At 65.4% G+C, this 17,131-nt stretch overlaps 1 protein-coding gene across 6 annotated transcripts; it reads right to left on the reverse strand.

The window, feature by feature from the left end:
- Nucleotides 1–1,038: 1,038 nt before the first annotated feature.
- On the reverse strand, nucleotides 1,039–17,126 carry SPPL2B (signal peptide peptidase like 2B). Of its 6 annotated transcripts, none has more exons than XR_005375240.1 (16): nucleotides 17,003–17,126; nucleotides 11,575–11,694; nucleotides 10,808–10,990; nucleotides 10,371–10,460; nucleotides 9,527–9,666; nucleotides 9,073–9,215; nucleotides 8,823–8,919; nucleotides 8,039–8,155; nucleotides 6,891–6,972; nucleotides 6,176–6,250; nucleotides 6,034–6,096; nucleotides 5,843–5,942; nucleotides 5,550–5,627; nucleotides 4,067–4,227; nucleotides 2,008–2,922; nucleotides 1,039–1,702 (listed from the first exon to the last, which is right to left on the reverse strand). XR_005375240.1 is itself a non-coding variant. In XM_038567892.1 (15 exons), exons 1-15 carry the CDS (start codon nucleotides 17,060–17,062, stop codon nucleotides 2,677–2,679), a joined length of 1,755 nt encoding a protein of 584 aa, XP_038423820.1. In that variant the 5' UTR covers nucleotides 17,063–17,126; the 3' UTR covers nucleotides 1,039–2,676. The 6 variants fall into 6 exon arrangements, 4 of the variants coding, with proteins under 4 accessions (XP_038423820.1, XP_038423823.1, XP_038423821.1 ...); XR_005375239.1 differs by having other exon boundaries at nucleotides 1,989–2,922; XM_038567892.1 differs by having other exon boundaries at nucleotides 1,039–2,922.
- Nucleotides 17,127–17,131: the final 5 nt, after the last annotated feature.

Below are 17,131 nucleotides of genomic sequence, written 5' to 3' on the forward strand. Positions count from 1 at the left end.
TCCCCAGGCTCAGCCACCTGGCGCAGGTGGGGCCGGGGGCCTGGCACACAGTAGGCACTGGACGAAGATGGACGGGATGAACGCTTAAGGAAAAACAAGTAAGCTCTGGAGCTCGTAAAAGAACACCACCGTCCTCACAGCACCGTTCCGAGCCCGGAGCTCACACGCCGGCGCGCAGCTGTGCCCGCTGCAGAGCAGGAACACGGCCCCCCCAGCACCGACTCCTGCTCCCACCCCCGCTGTGAAAACCAGCGCGTGGGGCCCTCCCCTGGGCACCCGCTGAGCCCACCGCCAGTCCAGGGGGAGGGGGACTGCCGGGCCAAGGCGTGTGCCCACCAGGGCCCGGCACCACCCGAGCACCTGGGCCCAGGGCTGCCTGGGAGGAGTCGCTACGTCTCTGAGTGTCGGCCGGCCCCACGCAGCCAGGTGGAGTGGCCTTGGAGCCTGGCCTTCTCTCCCGTGGACGAGAGGTTGGTGGCCGCCACCCGACACCATGGGCGGCAGGGCCAGGGGCCGGGGGGCTGCCGACCTCTGCAGGCCCTCGCTAAGAAAAGGCTTCACCTTTTTGACCCCTTGAAGAATAAGAGGAAGCTATTTCACAACCTGTGAAAACCACACGGAACCCAACATCCCCGCGGCCGGCAGTGTTGGCCGTGGCCACGCCCATTTGCCATTCGCTGTGACATCTGGGCTGCAGCAGTAGGGCCGACAAGTTGTGGCAGTGACCGGGTGGCCTGGAAGACCCTGGACACCGGCCAGCCGGCTTTTCACACGACATCCGCGGGCCCGCAACAGGCGACTCCCCACCGCGCATCTCAGATAATCACGGAGGAGCTAGCGGTACCCGAGACACGGGGGCAGACGGAGCTCCCGCCAGGCTTCCTTCCACTCTCAAACGCCGTGTGATTCAGCACCCCGGCCCCGCACGGCCGCTGGCTTCATCACAGCCCAGCTGAGCGCTCTGCGGCAGGCGGCGTAGACTGGCTCCCACACCTTGGGGCACGTGCCCCGCCGCAGAAAAGACGAGGGCTGAGCGGCAACTATCAAAAGCTGTGTTTAATTGTAAGATTCAAACAGAAGCGAGGCAAAGACTGCAAATGGAAACTTCAGGAGCGAACATCCGCCTTCGAATCCCTTGATGTTTGTTTGTCAAACACGGAAAACGGAGAGATCCTGGCTCTACGCTGTCGTACAAAATGGCTTAGAGTAACGCGCGGGTCGATGTGGGAACGGGTCCGCTGAGACCCTGTGTCCCGGCCTGGCCTCCAAGTTGGAGGCTCTCAGGGGGGCCGGCAGGTCCAGCTGGTCTTCCAGAACCCAGGTCACCTGTTTTTTTAAGGGACACACATAAAACAGGCGGAAGACTTTTTTTTTTTTTTTGAATCAACATCATTTCTCCGTAGAGCAGCATGGCTAACAAAGGCTGTGAGTCTGTCTGGCGCTGGTATTTTTTGGAATGGATCATGGCTGACCCCGAGCCTGCTGTCTATAACTGAGAGCAGACAGACGGGGACAGAGCTGGGACCGCATGGCAGGGGGAGGGGTGGTGGTGGTGGTGTCTGTGCCTTCATTTCACGTCAGTGGAAACATCTTTCCGAGCTCGAGTCTGGAGGCTGCATGGACAGGCGTGTGCCACGGCATGGGGGCCACTGACCTGAGGCCAGTCCTACTGCAGCATTTCCATCGTGACGTTCCGAGAACCCTGTCAGTGAGGTAGAAGACAAAATGCCAGTTCCAGAATATTCTCCACATTCCAGAAGCTCCCAGGGTTTAAATCGTAAGTGCGCTCGCCTGGCCGGTGTTGTTCCCAGAGGCCGGGCTGGGGTGGGGTGGAGACGTGCAGATGCCGTGAGAAGGGTGGGCTCCCCCCCCCCCCCGAGTCCCTCTAAGCTGAAAGATAAAATGGAGCCCACAGGAAAGCCACAGCCGCTGTGCAGGGTGCGGCCTGGCGCCCAGCTGCCCCAACCAGGGTGGTCCCAGAGACTCACACCCAAGAGGCAACACTACCCCGAGTTCAACAAGTCGTGGCCGTTAATTAGCAGGCGGAGAAGCTGGAGCGCAGGTCCGGGCTGATGGAAGAGGCGGGGGGCCCACCGTGCGTTCCCGCTGGGGCGGGCGCTGCCTGCGGCCCCTGCTGGGCCAAACGCAGGTCTGACCCCGGCCAGCCAGCCTGCAGCCTGAGCGTGGCCTGAGTGCGGACGTGGGGGTGCAGACCACCCGGACTGCAGAGGCTCTTGCTGGCCAGCGTCCGTGGGAAGGCTGCAACCTCAGGGAGGCAGACCCCGCCCTCCGGCCCAGGCACAGCGCCGGCGAGAACCTGAGGGAAGCGGCAGCGTGAGAAGCACCAAATGTGGGCAGATCTGCAGCCGTGGGCGGTCGTAGGTGGAGCTTCTTGCCCTTTCCGAGGAAACTGAGTCGATGGCAAGACCATGGAGCTGGGCACTCGCGTGACGGTGACCTCGTCGGCTGGGGTGGGGGCACGAGGGGACTCGTGGCAGCCACGCGAGCTGGGAGCAGGGCTGGAGAGGGTCCGGGGTGCAGCTGGGCTGGGCTCAAGGAGGAAGAGCGGGGGCGTCGGCCAGACCGGAGCACCAAGTTGGGGGGCCGGGCAGGTCCTGCGTCAGGGTCTCTCGGTGCAGAGGGGCAGCAGCGAGGCCCTTGAGTCTGCGCCATCTCCTAGGCCGAGGTGCCTACCACGCTCGTGGGCTCAGGGGCGTGGCCCTCTGGGCTCACAGGCTCCTGGGGGGATGCTCCGGCCCCAGTCTCCTCGGGCACAGACAACTCCGGGGGCTGCCCGTGGGGCAGGGGGCATTTGGCCAGTTCTTCACCTGGAGGCGGCTGGGAGAGGCCAGTGTCTGAATCCTTTCGAGGCTGCGGGCTGTCGGCTGAAGATGGAGCCCAAGGAGACTGAGGTAGATCCTTCTGTAAGAGAAGAAGCCCCAGTCAGGTGAGGGACGGGGCCAGGGAGCCTCGGGGGGGGCAGCCTGGGGCAGAGGAGGGGTCACCGTCCCTGGGGTCCCAGCAGCAGACGGGCCACAGGACGGCTACCCGGGCAGAAACCCCGACGCCAACATCTCCAGCTGGGCCCCACCTCCTGAACCTCCCAGAACCAAGCCACCTGCTCCACAGCGAGGCCAATGTTCCTCGGGACTGAGACCCTGTGAGGGTGGTGGGCTGTGAAGCTTCCCCGAGGGCCCAGGGGGAGGGCGCAAGGCCCGTGATCGGGTCACGTCATCTGGTTAATTATTCGGGGTGACCTGGAGCCCCACGCTGTTGAGCATCGCCGGGACGCAGAGGACACGCATCTCAACTTCCATCAAACTTGACACAGTCACGCCACGCTCAATGGGCACTGCCCTGGGGGCCGCGGGTCACGCTCGGAGATGCCAAGGGCCCTTCGAGCTCCCGGGTTCACTGGGGCAGAGGGAGGCAGCCGCACCCCTGCACCGCAGGCCAGTGCCGTCCCTGGGGCACGGTCACACGTGACCGTATCCCTTCACTTTGAGTGCTCTATGCTACGTTAAGAGGGACCTCCTCACCCCCCTCTCCTGTCACCACACCAGTAGCAGCCACAGAGCCGGGAGCCGCCCGTGCGGGCAGCGTGCTGAGCCGAGCAGCTCTGTGGGGACATGCCCGCTCTCAGGCCTCCCTGCCCTCCTCCACCCGGGCCCGAGGACGGCTGCACCCCGCGCCGCAAGGAGAGCTCCGGCGGCCCCCCAGGCTCGGCAAGGCATTCCCGATGGCGGAAACGGCCAGAAGCCAACGTCCAATCAGACGGTGCTACTGCCCCTTGGGGCTGGCTCCCTTAGAAAGGGCTGCTAGCACCGTCCTCGAGCCTCGCCCGAGACGGCCACAAGCACGTCCCCTCCGCTGGACAGCTCTGAGCCATCCAGGCCACATGGACACGACACCAAAGCAAGACCTTCTGGGAACAGGGAACGCTGACCATGGGACACAGGCTGTGGGGCTTAGTGGTGAAACTAGGAGGTTTTACTCAACTTTAATTCTAGTTAGGGCTTATTAGGTTATTACTGCTCGCAGACAGTCATAGCAAACTGGTATTCACCGCAAAGCCGCTGCCCGTCCAGAACATGCCCAGCTCCCTGCGCCAGAGCGCCAGGGCGCAGCTTGTGATCAGTGTGCAGGGCACCAGGTAGAGGAGGGCGGGCTGGCCGCGCTGCATCAGGGCCAACGCCATGAACGTCACCAGGAGGCCGATGCCATAAGCTGGAGAGAGACGGGCATGGTGTTACCTCGGCGGCGGCCCCGCAGCCCCACACCGGCAGCCCCACACCTGCCCGTCACAGGAATGCCGGTGGACAGCAACGCAAGGGCACGGGGTCAGGGAGGCAGTGTCACCGAGGAGCGCTCGGGGCGGGCGGGGGAGTCGGTGCCTCCGCACACGCACAGACCCACTGGCTTCTTCCAGGACGCACGCTCCGCCCGCCCCACTGGGGTGGTCAGGCAGGCGGGAGGGCAAGAGCGCCCACAAGGCATCGGGCAGGAGCAACAGGGCAGCCAAGGGGAGGGGCCAGGTGGCAGGTGCACCCGGGGTCTGGGCCCGCAGAGGCAGCTCGTTAGAAAGGTGATTCTAAGTAAGAGCAACACGTGAACAAAATCAGAAAAATCTGAGCTTCGATAAGGGAACTGTGATCGTTCAGAAGGACGTTCCCGCTCTCGTGAAACAGCTGGAGAGGCTCTGCAGGCTGAGGGGTCCGCGGCCTGCTCCCTGGGCGGCACGAGTGCTGACGCACACACAGCCCGGCGTCGGCAGGTGCCACCCCGTGGGCAGGACGCAGCCGCTCCTCGTCCTGGTCCTGCAACCGCAACCTGCAAACACCTCGGGAAGCAGCTACAAGCCGGTCTCCAGCGCCTGCTTCCGCCCGTGGCTCCTGTCCGACCCTCACCTCGGGTGCCCCAGTGGAAGGGCCGTGCGGAGAAATCTCTAGTCATCACTTACCCCGCGTCCTAAAGAAGCGGCTCGACAGAAGCAAACTACGGAGGGATAAAGGCTGGCTGCCTATAAAAGGTCGGCAGTTTCAAGGTCGAGGACCACAGAAACGATCTCAACGGCCGGTTCTCGCACACAAAACCCCCACAACTGCACCAGGAGGAGGCTCAGGGATGGCGAGTGGGGGACAGACGGCAACAGCCTGATGGTCAGCTGGGTGGCCCTGGGGCCTCCTGTCCGCTGGGCTGGCTGTGGGGCCTGTGCACACTCCCCCTCCCAGGGGCAGATGAGGAGTCACAGCGCCTCTGGCCTGGGAAGGGGAGGGGGGCCCGCGTGCGCAGGGACAAGCGCCATCGGGCCAACTCGCGGCCCCTCCCGAGGCGCTGACCAGAGGCAGGCAAGCCAAGAGGTTTGGGAAACGTTAGGAGCAACCGGGGCTCCAGGGGAAGGGTCACTTCTGTGTAAATGGCTTTGGCCATCAAGGTAATAAGCAGGAGACAAGGACAAAAACGGAAAGATGTGGAAGGAGAGTCGTGGGGAGGCGCAAGGAAGGGCGCGATGCGAGCCCACGCCTGGGGCCGGCCTCGAGGGCGCTTACCCACAGTGCAGGCCACGAAGTAGACCCTGGACGACTGCACCTGGATGTCGAACCTGTGGCAGTACGCCACGAGCAGCCCTGCAGGAGAAAGGCCGTGGGCCGGATGCCAGGCCCGAGCCCGTGACACCACCGGCAACAGCGGCTGCTCCTTCAGGAGGGCCCCGCGGAGGCGGCTCAGGGCTCGGAGGAGGGGTCGCCGCAGGTGCAACCGCAGCAACATGGGAGCCCGGGGGGCTGCCCAGCTCCCCTGCTCCCAAGGACCCCCCACCCCAGTGTGCCCCCCCCCCCAGTACCTGGCACCAGGATGTCCCCGAAGCCCAGCAGGGAGAAGGGCCGGTCACACAGGGCCAGTGGCGAGGCGTTGAGTCTGGGCACCTTCAGGACCATGGGGAGCTGGGGGGGCAGAGAGGCAGCCGTCTCGGGGACCTGGCCAAGCCCACCACTCACCTCGGGGCAGTGCCTCGGCCACGGGCCCACTCCCTACCTTCTCGTGGGTGGCCGAGTCCGAGGGCCCGGTCGCCACCTCCACCATGATACTGTTCCCGCTCTAACAAAGGGGAGGACGAGTCAGGGAGGGGGCACGGGAGCAGGGGGTGCAGCAGCGGGGCACGGGCAGGGGCGCCCACCTTGGTCAGGAAGGGCGTGATGAACACAAAGAAGACGTCGTAGACAAAGAGCACCAGCAGCAGCAGCGTGCAGGCCTGGGGGGGGGCGGACGACATCCTGATGGGCCAGGCGGCGGGCCAGAGAGCCCCGGGCGCACTGACCCCCAGGACGTGTCCCACCCCGCACACCCCCCCGGGGCTCAGGTGGGCCCACTGGGACAGAGCCGGGTGGGGGAACTGAGCAAATCCAGTCCCGTCCCCGGGACCACAGGAGACGAGCCCTGGAAGCTGCTCCAGGCCAGGCTGTTAGGTTCCTGGGACAGGGACGCCGGGAGGCGCGGGGCTCAGCGACACACACCGTGCACCCCGTCGCTGTGGGTGTGGGGTGATGAGCCCGTCACGTCTTCCCGCGTACTTCTCAGTCCCGTCCAGTGGCCTCGGCTGGCTGCCCACACCCGCTCGTCCATGCGTGCGCTCACCCCGCAGCAAGTTAACCGCGGCACAGCGGCCAGCCCCGGGAGGAGCCCTGGCCTGCAGCGCCCCCAGGGCCAGGGTGCCGGGCATCCTCACAGCCTGGTGGTCACTGGCAGGGCCGCCATGTGAGAGGCAACAGGAGGGACGGAGGCACCCAGACCACGCTGCCCAGGGACGGCCAGGGACGCCGCCCGCCCACGGCACGGTCCCATCTGCACACCCCACCCCCCAGCCAGTGGGCCCACATCCTCGGGACCCTCACCTTGAAAGTGGGGAGACGGATGGTTTTCAACATGTAGAGACAGAAGGCAACGCCCAGCGCGTCCTGAAGGACCCAGGCCCACCTGGAAGGCAGAGCAGCGGTCACCCGCTGGGCAGGGACTCCGCCAAGAGCCACGACCCGCCGGCCGCTCCTTCCTCGGCCACCTCAGCTGCTGAGTTGCCCGAGCTGTCCGGGCCGGGCCCCTCGCGGCGCTGGGCACAGGGGGGCAGCAAGTGGCAGGGGCAGGGCTGCAGCGACCCCCCACCCCGACACCGGGGCAGCTCTTGCACCCACATCACAGGGTGGCACGGGGGCATCGTGCAGCTGCTGGACTCAAATTTCTCTTCAAAAATATTTTTTGGACAATTTACAAAAGCAAAACTCTCGCCCAGTCAGATTCCACATCCAACCTCTGGGCCCCTGGAAGGCGGAGGGGACGCAGAGGCAAGTGCGTGACCCCAGCACCACCAGGGAGCCACCACCGCGGGGCCACATGCATCGCGCAGGCTTGCCCGGGCCGCCCCCGCCTGCCCCGGGTCACTCATCAAACCGGGACGAAAACCCCTCCCAGCTGGGGCAGCCGTGAAGAACAAAGAGAAGATTCGCAGCCGCCAGTGGGCGCCCGGACGCGGCGGGAACACGGCCCGCTCTGAGTTTATAGACCGGAGCAAGTCTCCTGGCTGGAATCTAGCTGTGAGAGCTCGAGTTCTCTTTGTGTACAAAGGACTCAAAATATTTTCACGTTTTCCTTCTGCCAATTAAATCTGTCGCGGCTCCAAACGGCAGCGCAGCCAAGAACGGTTAACTGCCTCTGCAAAGGCTCAGAGGGAGCGCCAGATGGCGTGAGGGGCGGGCGGCGGCGCGGCGGCCTCCCGGCACCACCCGGCGCCCTGGGCGCCATGGCGGGGGCAGCGGCGGGGGCAGCGGGGCAGCAGGTCCCACCCAGGCGCCCGGAGGGCCCCGCTCGGGGTACCCGGGGCCGGGAGAGTCTGCGGCATCCCGGGCCCAGACGCCCATCACCGCCGCTCACGTGGCAGCGGGACAAACCCAGTGACACGGGATGCGGGCGGCCCCACACGGCCCTCGCTCGCAGCCCGGGCGGGGACAGGGAGCGTCTGAGGACAGCCCGCGGAGGGGGTGGCACTCACTGGTCCTCGTTCCGGAAGATTCCCCACACCACGCTGACGGCCAGGCAGAGCAGTGCGAGCAGCAGCATGCTGACCCGAGGGCGCTTGTGGAAGTAGGGCAGGCTGTTGTCGGGGACCCTGGGGGGGCCATCAGGGGCGTCATCGCAGCCCCTGCCCCCACACCCGGGCTCTGCTGAGGAAGGGCCACCCTGCCCTGCCCCTCCCTCCACTGCCCCTTCCCTGTTAACACTCCTCCCTTCTCCCCCTTACGGTGTTTCCAGAAGGGACCCCCAAGGGCAGAGCAGAACGGAGCGGGGGTGGGCGCTGCTGGGTGGCGGCCCCTGCCGCGGACCCCGGGGCAGCAGCTCACCCCACGGGCACCCGTCTGACTTTCGGCGTTGGCCACCGGCCCGTGAGAACCAGACCGGGCGTCTGGCAGGTGAGCCACCCCCAGCCCCGGCCTGGACCACCAGTGCGTGCGGCCATGTGACCCCGCCCTGCACCCCCGCCCAGGACCGACAGGCATCCACGCCGTCCCCACGGGGCCTGGGCTGAACGGGACGTGGGGAGACGGAGGCCGGGGAACCACAGCCACTTCCCCACTCGCCCTGCCCCCCAGGCCAGGAGCCCAGCCTGACTGGCCACAGGACGGGGGTGCGTGGCCCCATGGAAGCAACACTTAAGAGCTTCAGGGGCCGGAGGCCGGAAACCAGTGGGGGCGGGCCAAGGAAAGGCAGCGGGGTGGGGTGTGAGTGAGCAGAGCCGTGGGTGCAGGGCCGGGCAGGGGCCCGGCAGGGGGGCTTACCTGCACCTGCCGAAAGGCAGCCTCTGGACCAACGGTGCCAGGCAGCTATAGAGGCCCGTGGACGACGACAGACAGAAGATCCCGATGATCACATAGACTGTGGGGAGGGCAGGCACTGAGGAGGGGGCCGCCTGGGGTCCCCCGTCCCACCCTGAGGAAGGGCTTCCCGCCCACAGTTCGCTAGGCTCCCCTACTACGGTGGACTGGGGACCTGGGCCTCAGTTTCCCCAGGGTGAGCCAGGGGACGCACCGAGTTGGTCGTAGAAGTAGTAGAGCAACACCAGCATGGAGCAGCACATGACCACGAAGACACAGATCATGACGGGGGTCACGTCCACCGCCTCATCCTCCTGCTTCTCGGGCCCATCGTCCCGCTTGTGTTTCATGTACCTCCTGGGGAGGCACAGATGAGTCCAGGGAACACCCTCCTGGCCGGCGCAGCACCCAGGCACCCAGGGCCCGGGAACGGGGATGGAGAGGCAGGGCCGAGGGGCACCCCCTCCACACCCACTGCATGTCCTGGCCGTGCCCTCAACCAGAGCCTGCCTCGGCCCCAGGGACCTCACGAGAGCGGGTGCTGAGGGGCCGGGAAGTGCGCCCCCAGCCCCGAGAGCCAAGCTGGGACGGCCGCTCTGATGCACAGCGACCGGAGCCCCTCATCCAGCACTGGGCCACCCGTGGACCCCCCTGTGCTGGGCACTCACTTCTTCACATCCCGGCTCCCAGCCCAGTAGCCCCCGAGCGCGACGGTGCCAACGGCCATGACGAAGATGATGACCATGTTGTAGTCCAGCATGGGCTCGTTGGGGGCGTACAGCGCTGCCCTCACTGCTCGGCCAAAATTCTGCATCAGAGAATGCACCAGAGCTCAGGGTTGGGGCCACCGTCCCCTGCCCCCCGTCACCCCAGAGAGCCGAGGCCCGCCCACACGTGGAGCGGGGCCCACAGAGAGCCTGTCCGGGGGGCCTCCGAGCCCCATGCCTTCACCCGCCACTCCCACCCCAAAGAAACCAACTCTGGTGGATCTAGCTTCCCACGAGGTCAGGCGGAGGGGCCCCTGCATGTGGGGGACCCAGCCCTAAAACTGGACGCGCGTGTGTGCCTGTGGGAGCGTTCAGGTGGCCTGGGAAGCATCTAGTGGGCCCAGTGGTTCTCTGGGGAGAGCTGTGAAGGCTGCAGTCAGGATGGAAACGTGCAGACGCTTCCACAAACACTGAATATTCCCCTTCTGCTCGTGTCTGGAAGCTGCCAGCCCCTGACCTGGCTCCCCAAACCGTGGTGAACACAGGCCTCTGGTCAGACAGGGCCGGGCGCAAGCAGGGCCGGCCAGCCTGGCCCGGGAGCCTGGGCGCTCTGACCTCTGGGGCCGGTTCTCCGTCCCCGCCGCTCGGTGGCACCGCCTGCCCTGTCACAGGAGGCTGGTGACCGGTGGTGGCAAGAACCAAACACCCGCCAGCCCCGGTGGGCGGCCTCGCTCCTGGGTCCCCTGCCCACCATGGACTCACGGCCCTGGACCAGCTGCAGGCCGGAGGAGGCAGCAGACCCCACCTTGAAAATGTCCAGCATGTCTTTGTAGCTGAGCAGGGCCACGGGAATGCCAATCTCCTCATACTGTGTCTTGTTGCCTCCTGGGGGGACCTGGGGGCCGAGGAATGCAGGAGGGACGTCGTGGCTTACCAAGGCCCACCCCGACCCCACGGCCTGCAGAGCCAGCCCTTTTGGAGGGCGCCAAGGGGCTGTGTGTGTGTCTGTCTGTCCCTCTGCTGAGGGAGGAAAAGCTCTCTTCACTTGCAGGCCTGGGGACAAGTCGCTTAGGAGCCAGCCCACCCTGGGCAGCCACCTGCTCCTCAGGAGTCACCCCCCAGAGCTCCGCCCCGAGGCCCTGGAGGACGAGGACGGGATCCAGCATCCCCAGAGCCCCCAGGACCACTCTGGGATACGCCCCCCACCCCAAGAGGCCTGAGTGCACGGCCACGAGGCCATACCAGTGTCTCCTTGCTGACGATGAGCAGCCCGCGCGCCCCGCCGCCCTGTGCCAGCCGCACTTTCTCATAGAAGGTGCAGTTTCCCCGCGCCACCAGCGGGATCTGGTTGCTGAAGCCTTTGGTGGGGAGGTCGGGCGGGGAGCAGAGCACAGAGGCCGTCCAGTCCCGCAGCTGTAGGAGAGACTGGAGAAGGTGGCGCTTACACCAGCTGATCTAGAAGAGTCCGTGGGGGGGTCGCCTACACACACATCCGCACGAGCCCGTGCACACACCCAAGTGCAAGGCTAATGGGGGGCGGGGAGGGGGAGTCCGTTGGCAACCCTCCCAGCCTCCATGGCAGGTGGGAGTGGTGGCCACAGGGGGACAATCACCCGCCAGCCCAGCCCCACCCCTCATCCCTGCAGGACCCGTCAGCCAGTCAGCCCCAGCCCAGCACGGGGGGCTTGGCCAGTGACCCCTGGCGGGGGCCGCTCAACAATACCTGGACATCTTTTGATTCTGACCAAGGAAGCCAAGGCCCAGAGAGGTTAGGAGGACCAGAAGCCCCCTCCCCCCCACCCCAATGACTTCCCAGCTGAGGCCCTTGCTCTGTCCTCCGAGGGGGTCCCTGCAGGATGAGACTTCTAGAGCCCCTCCAGAGACCAGGCTGGGGAGCAGAGGGTGCAGTCAGTCAGCAGGACAGAGCCGACCCCAAGTGTGGAGGGCGCACCCCAGAGCCCCTCCAGGCCCGCCGACCCCCACAGGGAAGGGCCCCAGCGGGCACTCACCGCTTTGCTGAGGTCGTGTGGCAGGTGGGCCCACTGTGGGTTGTAGAGGATGCAGTAGTCTTTGCCTCTGGGGCCCCCTGTCTCGGAGACCACGTGCACCATGCCGTACTCACAGGCTACCTGGAGCGACAAGGCAGCAGTTGGAGAGCTGGGCACGGGGCTGGACGCCCCAGGAGCAGCAGGGTCCGAGGCAAACAAGGACACCCCACCACGCCCAGGGGTTGGGCTGGTTTCCCTCCTCCTACAGGACAGAAGGGACACCACCATACACATCTTCTGGTGGAGAAAACACGGCAGGGCAGCAAGCGCAGGGCCGAGCTTCCCAGGGAGACAGGTGCGGACTGCGGTCCTGCCAGGTCCCCTCCCCGCAGCTCCCATGGCAGGACAGCACCTCCCCACTGGGCCCTCCCAGGATCGACAGGACGGGCAGAATGAAAACCCTGCGGCTCTGTCCCGATGGGGACACGGTGAGCCAGCAGATCCATCCCCAGGCCCTGGGTGGTGGCCAGAGGCCAGGGCCACAGGACGAGGCACGAACTTCCTGCACCCCAGCAGGTTCGGGGTTGCCCTTGACCCACAGGCTCCTGGAATAACCACCCACTGGCCACTGGCTGGTGAGGCCAGCCGGCTCCAGGCCCCTCGTGCCACACCTCACTTTCCAGGGGGGCCTCGGAGCCCAGGGCACAGGCCAGTGGGATCTGGGTCCGGGCTGACCCCCCACTCGGGGCGTGGCAGGAAGTCTGAAGGGGGAGCTTCCTTGGGGCTGGGCACTCTGAGACTCGGCGACAGAGAAGAGTCCTGGGGACGCCACCAGGGCGCGGCCAGCACCCCCCGCACGACCCCGACCCAGCAGAGCCCGTCTCCGCGGCCGCCGCCCGGCTTCTGGGCCCAGGATTCCGAGGAGGAGGAAGGAGGAGCTGGCAGCCAGGGTCGTGGTCGCCCTTCCACGCCCCGCCGGGCAGCAGGCTGGGGAAGGGCCGTGCCCGGAGCATCACGCGGACCCAGCAAGCTCTGTGTGGACGCAAAGCAAGGCACAGGGGCAGGAGCCAGAGTCCCCGAAACCCCGACACCCCTCAAGGTCAGTGCGGGGCCGGCGCCTGGGACGGAAGGGGCAGACTCGCCTTCTTCCTGCCGAACATCAGCTTAATCTACGTGAAAAACCATCATTTCCCACAAAGCCGCCCCACTCCCTGCTCACCTACGTCTCCCGTGGGGGCCACTGCGCCCTCCCCTGGAGCGGCTGCCGGGCTGCGGGCGGGCCGGCGTGCAGGTGGCCCTCTCCCGCCCCCTCCCCTATGCTGGGCTCCGGCCGGGCCGCAGAGCCCCCCACAAGCACACCTCCCAGTCTCAGGAGGACTTCGTCCATGGCAGGTCACACAGCATCTGGGGCCCAGGTCTTGGCTGCTCTGCCCCCGGCCGGGCTCGCCCCAAGTCTGAGCAGCTCCTGGGGCCTGCTGAGTGCGGACGGGTCTCAGGAGAGCAGCCGGGTGCTAGGAGCCGAGGGCGTTAGTCCGGCCAGCGCACCCCAGGGGGCCCCACACACCTCGGGCTCCCCTTAGGCTGCAAACGCCTCCAGAAAATTCTACTCCTTGGAACCCCTAGAATCTGCCAAGGAGAAATGCCTATAGCCGCTTGTCTGACATCAGATGCGTGATGGGGTCCAGCCGGCACCGCAAGGCACACCCCTGGCCATCGGGGCCCAGGGTCCCGATGCCTCACGGCTCCCAGCACCAGGAGGGGGCACTGACGGGCTTCCGTTTGGCTAGACCCTCGGTGGAAGCACAGCAAGGCCCCAGCTGCTCCAAGAGCTTCTCGCCCCGGCCCTGGGCACCTTGTGGTGGCGGCAGCAAGGAGACCCCAGGGCACCCGAACACACAGCCCGGAGGCTAACAGCGGGCACCGAGTGCACGTCTTGCCCTGCTCTGGGGTCCCTGAGCACCACGCTTCCAACTGGCACCGCTGATCTGACGCTTCGGCCTGGCGCCTCGAGTGAGGCACTGAATGCCACGCGGACGGCTGGGGGTGCACGGAGAAGCCGTGCTTACGGGTGCTGAGCTCCCAGGAACCAGGTTCCTGAAGGCAGGGCTGGGGGCTGCCCAAGGCTGACCCGAGGTCTCAGAGCCCCTCGCTAAGGCCGTGCTCTACCCCCACCTGCCCTGGACAACCTCCATGCGCCTCACGTGTCATTTCCTCCATCAGGGGCAGTATTAGGAGCCCTCTCTTCCTGGGGATCCCCGAGTGGCTCAGCGGTTTAGCGCCTGCCTTCTGCTCAGGGTGTGGTCCTGGAGACCCTGGATTGAGTCCCGCATCGGGCTCCCTGCATGGAGCCTGCTTCTCCCTCTGCCTGTGCCTGTGCCTCTCTCTCTCTCTCTCTCTCTCTCTCACAAATGAAAAAAATCTTAAAAAAAAAAAAAGGAGCCCTCTCTTCCTTTCTCCCTGCCAAACTGTCTCCCAAGGGCACCCCTCAACCTGGCTCTAAGTGCTGTGCCTTCTAATGAGTCACCCCATGCTCAGAACCCCCTGGCACCTCCTTACCATAGATGAATGTGGGGAATATAAGATCCCTCAACCCACAGGCCTCATGTACCCCACCTGTGCATCTAAATAAAGATTTATTGGAACACAGCTGCCCCATTCTGCATGCAGGGCTTCTGGCTGGTCTCAGCTACCACTGCAGAGCTGCGAGGTTGCAAGGGAGACCGTGTGGCCCACAAAGACAGGAATAATCGCTGTCTGGCCTTTTACAGACACGCTTGCTGACCCCTGTTCTGTGCGGTCCAGGTTGTGGATGAAAAAGTGTCATTTGTGTAAAACGGGAATGAGTAGAAGCTGCTTCTCTTTTAAAAGGTCATTTGAAAGCACAGAAGCCCACCTCATGGACCTCTCCCCACAATCTGCACAACCCGCTTCCTGCCAGGAAATCAGCCCATACACACGTCAAATGCCAGAATACAGTTTCCTCCCCACGGAGTTAAAGGAACCAGAAGTTCTTCAAAAGGACCCAAGGCTGCACATGCCCGTCAGTCTAGCATGGCCCGTCCCCATCTGGGGAGCCAGAAATCTCTGGGATTACCAGACAGGCCATTTTCTGACACATCACAATCACCAAGCAGGTTCAGGAACTTCTAGAGAAACCCCACTCTGGGGTGACCATGAAGGCATTCCACATCTGGGGGTTTGAGAAAAGCTCCTGGGTTCCGGCTGGAAGCAGTCATCCTTCGAAGACTTGCTAAGTTCCCTAAGAAGATGGAGAAGTGAAAACCCAGGAAGTTTGGAAAGAGATGTTGAGCCAGAGGAGGAACAGGTGGAGGAGGGGAAGGCAGGTAGTAGAGGGAGCAGGCGGAGAAGTGGGGGGGACAGGTGGCAGAGGGCAGAGGGGAGAAGTGGAGGAGGAGTGGGGGGGGCAGGTGCAGGAGGGGGAGAAGAGAGGAAGGAGGAGGTGAGGGCACTGACATTACTTCAGATCTGCTGAGTAACAGCCCCCCCTCCAGCCTTTATGTACCAGGGAAATGTGTACATTTAGGGGATTCCTCATCCAGGGTCACAAAATGGTAGCAAATGAATTTAGGGCTGCCCGCAAGCAGCGTCCCACGCAGTGGAAAGCTGGTCCTATTCCCAGGCACCAAGACCCAAACTTCCACAAACAAGCACACCCACCCACCACAATGCCATCTGTCCTATCTTGGGGCAAACAAACACACAGACCCAGGCCCTGGTCCATGAAGGGTCAGCACGAGCGCTCTCACTGCACACCTGGACGCTGTCCTCTGCTCACGCACAGGGCAAAGTTCAAAACCCTCAGCCTGCCGGGAAGAAAGTCCAGACACCTGAGCACCGTGAGCCTTCCACACCTGCCCCTGACCGCCCCGCCCGGCCCCCAGCCCAGGGAGGCCACAGCTTGGCCTGCCCCTCACCCTTGGCCTCGGAGCCTCGCCTACTGCACAACCCCCTTCAGCCGAAGAGGAAATCCCAGCCTCCCTCAAGCACACCTGAAGGGTCTCCTTTGGGGTGTCATCTTTCTCAGGTCGTAACCATTAAACCACCCTACACACCAGCCAGAGGGGACTCTCCCCCTGCTCAAAATAAGTCATCAGCTCTCACCCCTGCTCACGCTGCTCGTCACCAGCAACACCCTCCCTCTGCCATCCGGACCTGGCAACTCCTCTTCACCCTCCAGAACACCCCTTAGGTGCCACTGCTTCTGAAACGCCTTCCCAAGCAAACTGGGTCCGTCCCTCCACGGTGCTCCCGTTACCCTGCGTCCACTTCTCACTTTGCTCTCATTCAAAACGTCCCCGCCCTCAACTTGCCGAGAGAGTGCTGAGGAAGATGATGGAGCAGGGCCTGGCAAACAGCGGGGGACGGGGCCTCCCAGGGAGCCTCTCCGGAGGGGGGTGGGGGCAGGGAAGAACTAGGAAGGATGACCAGGGGCATTCCGGGGAAACGGGGAAGACCAGACGGAGGCGGAGCGCCTTCAGCAAACTAGGAACAGGAGGGGAAGCGTCCCAAGCCGCCCAACCACAGAGGCCTCCCACACGCGCTGGAAGCCGAGGGGCGGCTCTCATCTGGATGCAACCAGACCTGACACACTTTCAGAGACATCCCTCCTGCTGTGCCGCCCATGGACTGGGGGGTGTGTGAGACGCAAGTGGCCACCGGAGGCTACAGGAGAGAGATGGGGACCTGCGGCGGGCAGCTCAAGGTTAATGGGACACCACTCCCTGAGCTGCATCACCCAGGGAACCGGGGAGGGAGGACCTGCAAATACAAAGTGCGCTTAGGAGGATGTCCACCCCCCGGCTGGCAGCAGGCCCCCCGCTGGCCCGGAGACCTCTGACCCCAGCTGCCCGAGGAGGAGCACGCTGCAGCTGTCACCCCATGAGCATCACCGCCGAGTCCTCACTGACGTCTTCCTTTTGCAGATGAGCAACTGACGCCCGAAGCTGGGGCCTCCCTTGCCCAAGGTCACGCAACAGAACACGGGGCGGCGGTTGGACCCCACTCGGGACGCGGGCTCTCGGCCGCTCCCTGTGGGGAACCGGGGGCCACGCCGGACGGCTTACCGCAACCACGCGGGTGGGCGCTAACCTCGCGCGGAAGGGGAAACTGAGGCTGGGGGCCAGGCGGGGGGCGTCCCCGGCGGCGGCCGGGGGCCTCGGGACGGAGCAGGGCCTGGGGAGCCGGGGGGCCTCCCGGACTTCAGACCCAGGCGCAACTGGGCGACGCTGCGGCTGGGGAGGGCTCCGGGGGGGGCCGGCCCGCAAGGTCACGGCCCGGCTCCCGGCCCGCGGGCCACCGCGCGGGGGGCGAGCAGACCCGAGGCTGGCCCCCAGGCCAGGCCGGGCGGGGCTCCCGCGGGGCGCGGGGCCCGGGGCGGAGGGACCGGGCGCCGCAGCCGGCGGGGCCGGCGGGGCCGACGCAGCCTCACCTGGGTCGCGAGGAGCAGGAAGGCCGCCGCGAGCCGCGCCAGCGCCGCCGCCGCCGCCATGTCAGCCGGGTCGAGCCGCAGGCGTCGGCAGATGTTTCCCAGCAACGCCCCGGCGCGCCCCGCCGCGCC

Source organism: Canis lupus, chromosome 20, assembly GCF_011100685.1.
Source record: "Canis lupus familiaris isolate Mischka breed German Shepherd chromosome 20, alternate assembly UU_Cfam_GSD_1.0, whole genome shotgun sequence".
NCBI classification, from domain to species: Eukaryota; Metazoa; Chordata; class Mammalia; order Carnivora; family Canidae; genus Canis; species Canis lupus.

Coding starts and splice junctions, on each gene's coding strand:
- SPPL2B (XM_038567892.1), bottom strand. CDS start 17,062: ATGGCGGCGGCGGCGGCGCTGGCGCGGCTCGCGGCGGCCTTCCTGCTC. Junction 11,695..17,002: donor TCCTGCTCCTCGCGACCCAG/GTGAGGCTGCGT, acceptor TTGTCGCTCCAG/GTAGCCTGTGAGTACGGCAT. Junction 8,920..9,072: donor CTACTTCTACGACCAACTCG/GTGCGTCCCCTG, acceptor CCCTCCCCACAG/TCTATGTGATCATCGGGATC.